This window comes from Episyrphus balteatus, chromosome 1 (genome assembly GCF_945859705.1).
Source record: "Episyrphus balteatus chromosome 1, idEpiBalt1.1, whole genome shotgun sequence".
Taxonomy (NCBI): Eukaryota; Metazoa; Arthropoda; class Insecta; order Diptera; family Syrphidae; genus Episyrphus; species Episyrphus balteatus.
This window is the reverse complement of record NC_079134.1, coordinates 70,119,526-70,126,902: the sequence shown is the minus strand read 5'-3', so window position 1 is coordinate 70,126,902 and position 7,377 is coordinate 70,119,526. Positions and strand designations below refer to the sequence as shown.

The 7,377-nt window shown below is 34.4% G+C and overlaps 1 protein-coding gene across 9 annotated transcripts; it reads right to left on the bottom strand.

Annotated features, from left to right (window-relative positions):
* Positions 1-248: 248 nt before the first annotated feature.
* Positions 249-4,934, bottom strand: LOC129906277 (E3 ubiquitin-protein ligase Topors-like). Of its 9 annotated transcripts, none has more exons than XM_055981956.1 (5): positions 4,822-4,934; positions 3,994-4,584; positions 3,717-3,934; positions 3,411-3,648; positions 249-3,354 (listed from the first exon to the last, which is right to left on the bottom strand). In XM_055981956.1, exon 5 carries the CDS (start codon positions 2,744-2,746, stop codon positions 1,679-1,681), a length of 1,068 nt encoding a protein of 355 aa, XP_055837931.1. In that variant the 5' UTR covers positions 2,747-3,354; positions 3,411-3,648; positions 3,717-3,934; positions 3,994-4,584; positions 4,822-4,934; the 3' UTR covers positions 249-1,678. The 9 variants fall into 9 exon arrangements, with proteins under 9 accessions (XP_055837931.1, XP_055837932.1, XP_055837936.1 ...); XM_055981957.1 differs by lacking the exon at positions 4,822-4,934 and adding an exon at positions 4,706-4,757; XM_055981961.1 differs by lacking the exon at positions 4,822-4,934 and having other exon boundaries at positions 3,994-4,659.
* Between the last annotated feature and the right edge of the window lie 2,443 nt (positions 4,935-7,377).

Genomic DNA, 7,377 nt, shown 5'->3' with positions numbered 1-7,377 from the left:
CATTTTCATAAGAATTCCTCTTTGCTTCTTCCAACCATGCAATTTGACCTCAATTAAAGCTTTTTCTCGCATTTTAAGTAATGCAACTAAATGGTCTGATTTACTTTTGAATCAATTTTTCGTACTAAAGGAGAAAAATAACAGTAATAACTAAAAATCATTAAAATTAAAATCTTAACTTACCATTCCAATACTCGAATAATTTACAGTCGACGCCGAAAAACTCCTATTCAATGACAACACAGATATTTCGATATCAGATTTATTAAAAATTCTAACAAATACATTATCCATTGAGGAATTTATAAATTTCGACGAAAATCTAGCTTGAGATTCTAAAGAAACTTTATAACTTGGTGGTGGTACAGTTGATAGTAATTCAACTCGATCATTATAATCCCCACGCGAAGTGTTTATATGACTTTTAATATAGTCATCATGTTGCGAGGTTTCTAACGAATCCAAAGAGTATTGATTTCCTGATATATTCTCCTTGTTGGGTGATTCGCCAATATTTTCCAGTAGAATTAAACATTTCAAATGGAAAAAATTAGATCGTGCATTTTTTTTTCATAGGATGATAGAGGGGATCACTGGGAGCTTAAAACCAGTTTTTCGGGAAAATCGACCTTGTGCTTAAGCCTCCATCTTGGATTAAAGGTAAAACACGTTTTAGTGAATAACTTGGCCATTTTTGATTTTTGACAAAAATTATATATGTAAAACTTGTAGAAAATTTTATTTTCTATAACTTTTGTCTTAATAAATTTTTCTATATGACCTATATTTTTCGAGTTAATTTGAAAAAAACTATACCCCTACTCAGCTTAAACTTTATACCCGCTTTGATTATAGATTTTAAGATCAACGCAATATGGGAGTGTTTTTATATGTTTTTGGGGATGATAAATCTAGCTGCAATGTTAGTTTTTGCAAATTCATGAAATTTTATAAACAAAAGGAACTATCTCAAAATCGGAAAGTGTCGTTTTAAACAAGATTAGTGAATATTATAATTGATGTCTAGCAAGACAAGCAAGTTTTTGAATTTTTCAATTCGGTTCATTAATGCCTGAGATATGACCAATTGTTTATAACTCACTCCCTCTTTTAAGCTTTTATTATAAACAATTGGTCATATCTCAGGCATTAATGAACCGAATTGAAAAATTCAAAAACTTGCTTGTCTTGCTAGACATCAATTATAATATTTACTAATCTTGTTTAAAACGACACTTTCCGATTTTGAGATAGTTCCTTTTGTTTATAAAATTTCATGAATTTGCAAAAACTAACATTGCAGCTAGATTTATCATCCCCAAAAACATATAAAAACACTCCCATATTGCGTTGATCTTAAAATCTATAATCAAAGCGGGTATAAAGTTTAAGCTGAGTAGGGGTATAGTTTTTTCAAATTAACTCGAAAAATATAGGTCATATAGAAAAATTTATTAAGACAAAAGTTATAGAAAATAAAATTTTCTACAAGTTTTACATATATAATTTTTGTCAAAAATCAAAAATGGCCGAGTTATTCACTAAAACGTGTTTTACCTTTAATCCAAGATGGAGGCTTAAGCACAAGGTCGATTTTCCCGAAAAACTGGTTTTAAGCTCCCAGTGATCCCCTCTATCATCCTATGAAAAAAAATTGCACGATCTAATTATTTCCATTTCAGCTTAATTTTTTGTACATCCCGACTGGGCTATCATGAATTGTTTGAGTTCTTGTTGGTGTTTGCACTCCAGTTTCTTCTGAAGACACAGTTAATGTTTGTGTTCCCAGAGAAATAGGTGATTGATTGAGTGTTCGAGATGATGATTGGATATTTTTAATTGAATTTTGTGAACTTTGTGATGCTCCTTCTGGAATTTCTTCTTCGTTTGACGAAGAAACCGAAGAAGATTTTCTTGATTGTTTTGAAGATTCTCGTCGAACTTCATGGATACTACTATCAGTTTGTGTTTTAAATGATTTTTTAGATCCAAGTTTGCCTTCGGCGTTGTATGATTCTTCAAAATCTGACACATATTCAGCCAATTCAACACGATTAGTTTTCAAAACTGAATTAGTCTTCTTTTCAGGACTGAAAATTTGTGACTTAACCAAGGTTGTCTTCAACTGCTGATTAACTTCGATTACTTGCGAAAGACTTCGATGAAAGTCATCCAAGAGTTGACGAAAATTAACACTTCCATCTGATCTATTTGTAATCGAACCAGTTTCCCCTCTTCGATGCGAAGAGGTAGTACTGGAATTTTCAAAATGATCCCCTCTTCTAAGAGTGATATTACTCATCATTGACTTGAAATTAATATGTAAATTCGTAATATTGTCCATATACAGCGGACTTAGTGCTTCTGATTGAAAATTATTTGATCTTTCATTGAAATTCTTCTTTTTCTTCTCCGGACTTGAGAATATAGAACTAGAGACCGTTGTGTCATCATCGTCATGAAATTGATGTTGCTGTGGTGGCTTCGGTTTGGGAATGCTTAATGTATTATTCGACTCAGGAAGTTGTATTGATATCGAACTGAAATTGTATGTAACTTCTGAGACTCTTCTTGATAATCTGGGTTCGTTGATATTTTCCTTATTCGAAGATGATTTTTCAACTGATTTAAATAGAGATTTATCTTTTGCATCAATTATTCGCCTTTTAACATTGTTATTTCGCTGGAGTTTTGGATAAGAAACTGGAGTTTCTGTGGAAGTTTTCTTCGACACTTGTTGTTCCATTGAAGAGGAGGAAGATGACGCAACAGCTGGAGGATTTGCAATAGCTTCTAGTTAGTTTCTTGCGAACTGCCATAATAAGGTTATAAGGATAAGCTTGAACTAATGTTGGCTTTAGCCAATAAGGTAGTTCAGTATTTTTTTGCTGTTGTTGGCCTTTGGAAGATCCTATTGGATCGACTTGAACAGATTTTTCACGGACTGAAGTACGTGATCGAAGTTTTGCTTCTGGTATTTTCAAATCCAATTCGGGAGAACTTTTTGGTTTTAGCCTTCTCCCGGATAGATTTGATTCCGATAGTTTTCGATCTCTACTTTTGTTGCTACTTAAGGCGGATTGTTCTTTGTCATCCCCTTTGAATCTTGATGAAGCGTGTTCTATGGTTTGTGGTGTTAGATGATGTGAAAGAAGATGTTCTCCATTTGTCTGTAATCTGGAAGTGAGAATAGCTACCTGCGATGTAAGATTATCTATAATTAGATTTTCTGTCAATATTTATGTCCTTTATGGCACTGAAGGAGTGATTTTTGAACTCAGGCTTTCGCAAGAGACCGATTTTCTTGTGATTTTCAGCCAATGGACTTGGATCTTGATGCTTCGATGGTGAAGTCTTTGCATCTACATTATTAACTTTATCTGCCCATTTTCATTCATTAAATTACTTACCTATAAATAAGAGCACTCTGGCAGTGCAAACAATTTTCTATCATAAACATATCTTCTCCATAGTTGACTCAAGCTACCACTGCCCGTCTCGCCTTGTATAGTTTCTTGACTATACATGTCCAACAACTGAGACGGTGGTGGCAGTATTCTTCGATAATACGTCGAACTACTACGAATCACATTAGCATTGGCATTATTTGATGTCGAAGATGATGATCCTGTTAAATCCAATGTATTCCTTAAAAGACAAAAAAAAAAGGAAATTAGAATTGCAAGGACTTAAGGAAAGAATCTATTCATTCTTACATGGCCAAATCATCCATATAGATGTGAACAGGTCGATTATATAATGATGGCAGTCTTGGATAAAGGTGTGCTGGTATTGTGAATGGAGCAAACGAATACGGATTTGGTGGTACCGGCACTGGCTGTTGCACCAGATACTCCTCGAACTGGTCAAATGATTTGACATTGTGTATATTGGATTTAAAGGTTTGCTTGCACAAAGGACACTCTGGTTTGACCTGTGTAAGAATAAGAAAAACATGTAAAAGTACTCCAGATGACTCATCAAAGATAATACCTTGCTACAATCAAGTAAACACTTGAAACAGAATTGATGCATGCACGAATCAGTGAAACACTTGTTTTTGCATTTCCCAAGGCAAATTGCACAATTCGGAGGTGGCTTCCTCAGAGTTATATGTCTTCTGACGGAGCTTGGCTGGACTGTTTTTATCATCTACATTTGCTGATTTGCAACGTGTTGTTTGTGCTTCTTTACTTGGTTGAATCTTTCGTGCGGTAGGACGCCGTAGGTTTGTATCAGTCTTACTTCTCTGAATGGAAGTTGTCGGCTGTTGTTTTGGTGGTTAATGTTTTGCGACTACAACTTTGGGTGGGTCATCTACCGTAGCCGCAGTTTCCTTTTTTTGCTTTGTTGAAGTTTTTGTAATTTCATTGAGCATTTCTTGGATTTCTTTGACTTCTCTATAACGGTCGTCAGCTGTGACGATGACAGTCGTTTCGTTTTCATTCACATCATCTCGATTGATTGAATTTGTTGTGGACGACGCTGCTGCTGTTGTTGTTGATGGATTGTAAACTTGTCTTGATATTTGGGTTTTCATCTTCCTGGGACTATGACTCCGTATTGTGCCAACAGTTGTTGTAGCTGAAGAAAAAAAAAATACAATATTACCAAGAAAATTCAGAATAAAAAGTGAAATTATGTTTGATTTGTTTGATGTTGATTTTATAATGAAATGAAATGAAGAAAATAAAATATAGCTAACAAATGTTTGACAGATGAACTGATCCATAGATAAATAGCACAAGAGATGTATAACTCACATAAATAATTGAAACATAAATAAACACACAGCAAAGGACGCAGTCCCTTTCGCATTACCTGCCAGATCATAGGTTTTGACTTCGACGGAACCCCACATCTGAAAAGCCAATGCAACTGGTCGCTCTTCCAAAACAGTTCGAGATTTCCTCAAGTACAAACAACATTTTTAAGTAACTGACAAACATAGTAATACAATCAGGAGACAGAAGAATCTAGAGATTGTCATGGAAAAGAACAAACCACTAAAAATGCTTGATACATGTGCAGTAATTAAAAAATACGTAGCGATTATGAAAAACGCGTACCTAGCCTTGTACGTGTATATTTTTATGAAAGCAATTATTTTTTTAATTTGTTTTAATGAACCAAAATGTAGCTATTTCAATATTGTACTTGAAAAGGTAAAGTTATAACCACGTGGCGTCCCTTGACGTCCTTAAAAGAACAATCGAGAAGCTGAGTATCATGCCTTCTATAAACCTGTCCAGATGCTATATTTTGTACACCTGTAAAGCTTTATAAGAATAAAATTGTTATCATGATAAGAACCTTTATATGACCTCTGTCGTGGATTCCTATAGGATTAAATGCTTCTCGACATCGTTATAGTGTGCTTATAGATAATTTTCTCATCACACCTATAATCCCACTATAAGATACTCCTAAAAAGTTTTTTAGAAGTATAAATATCAGCGTTTACTGATAATTTTTTTACCGTGGGTAGTATACCAGCCTTATAGGTGCGAATAGCCCTTTAGACTTGAAACCCGTAAGCAAAAATGTTAGTTGGGACGTCAGTCTAATATAGTTTCACTCTCTTCTTAACTTTCACATAAAACAGTCAATAAATACTCGTCCAATAATAAATGTGTTTTGTTTCATTTCAACTTGTGTGACCTCACATACGATATTTCATGGTCCTTCGAGCTATTTTAACTTTAATCAATGTCAATCGTGTTCGCATTTTATATTTCAATTAATGTTAAATTTATTTTTTACTTTGCATAATATAGTCCACTGCCATACATTAAATTAAATAAATTCAAATCGTTCGTATATACCAGCATAAATATGTACGTACGGTTATCGTTTTAGCCGTAACAAAATACACTCGCAAATTATCTATGCAAAATTTTTATAATATAACACAAATAAATTCTTAAACTATACAAACATACACAATACCTACATCAGATTCCAACAATTCACGCACACAATCAAAAAACAAAAAAAAAAAATATATTTCAACACATTCAAGTCACACAACTCATTTCTATGAGAATATTCACACACACAACTTTTATACCTGCAATAAAATTATACAGAAACACACAATAGCATCAGAACAAATTTCAAACACACACCTAATTCCAAAGCACTTCACACATTCACACATTCACTCATCAACACATTCACACACCGCCAACACACATCCAAGTCACAAAAAACCTACGAATCACAAGTTTACGAAAGCGAGCTAACCTCCAAAAACCAAAAAAAAAATTGCAATAAATTAATATAAATCTTAAAATAATATTTTATTCAAAAATTTTCATAATTATGACGACCGATTTACCAACGCTGAAACAAAAAAGAGGTAGAGCGCAAGGAACAATTTCAAGACTGAAAAATTATATTTCTACACTCGCTGAAGGTTCCGATACAGTGGATATTGAAAGCCGCTTCAGTAACCTGAAAGACTCATTCCGTGATTTTTGTGAATACGATGATCAAATTGCAACATTTCCAAATGAATCATCTAACATAGAGATTGTGGAAGAAATATTCTACACAGCCCAAGCTGCATTTCGTCGTCATATAAACCCAGCAAATACAATTCAACATGACATTTCTCAACATCAACAACCACACGCATCACTTGATGAGACCCTCAGTCTTTTAGCCTCACAACAGCTGAACTTAATTGATGCACTACATGAACGTCCACAAAGTGAACTCCGGATGCCAACTCTGACAATTCCCCAGTTTAATGGGTCATATGCCACTTGGCCTTCGTTCCAAGATCTTTACAAATCCATAGTTCACACAAACTCGAGACTGTCCAAAATACAAAAGTTCCAATATTTAAAAGGATTGCTTATTGGAGATGCTGCGGATCAAATTCGTCATATACTCGTCACCGAAGAAAACTATGACACTGCATGGGAAAAGCTTGTTGACAGGTATGATAAGAAAAAACAAATTATCAATAATTATATCAAAACTTTCATCGAACAACCTCAACTCAATTTTGCAAGTGCAACCCAGCTTAGGCGACTTGCAGACACATCGGATGAAGTGATAAGAGGATTGGGTACAGTTGGACCTGATGCACAAAAACGTGACCCATGGTTGATATACATCTTGCTTCAAAAAACAGACGATTACACCCGACAGCTATGGGCTATCAAAGCTTCAGAAAAAAAACTTCACTCATTCGACGAATTTATACAATTTATCAACGAAAGGTGCGATGCACTAGAAGCTTACACTGCACATAATCCATTTTTTGAGTCAAATAACAGTCAACAACAACAAAATGCAGTATATACACAATCAACTAACAGGTTTGGCTCAAGTTCACAACCAGGTCGGTGTCCCAAGTGTAGCGGT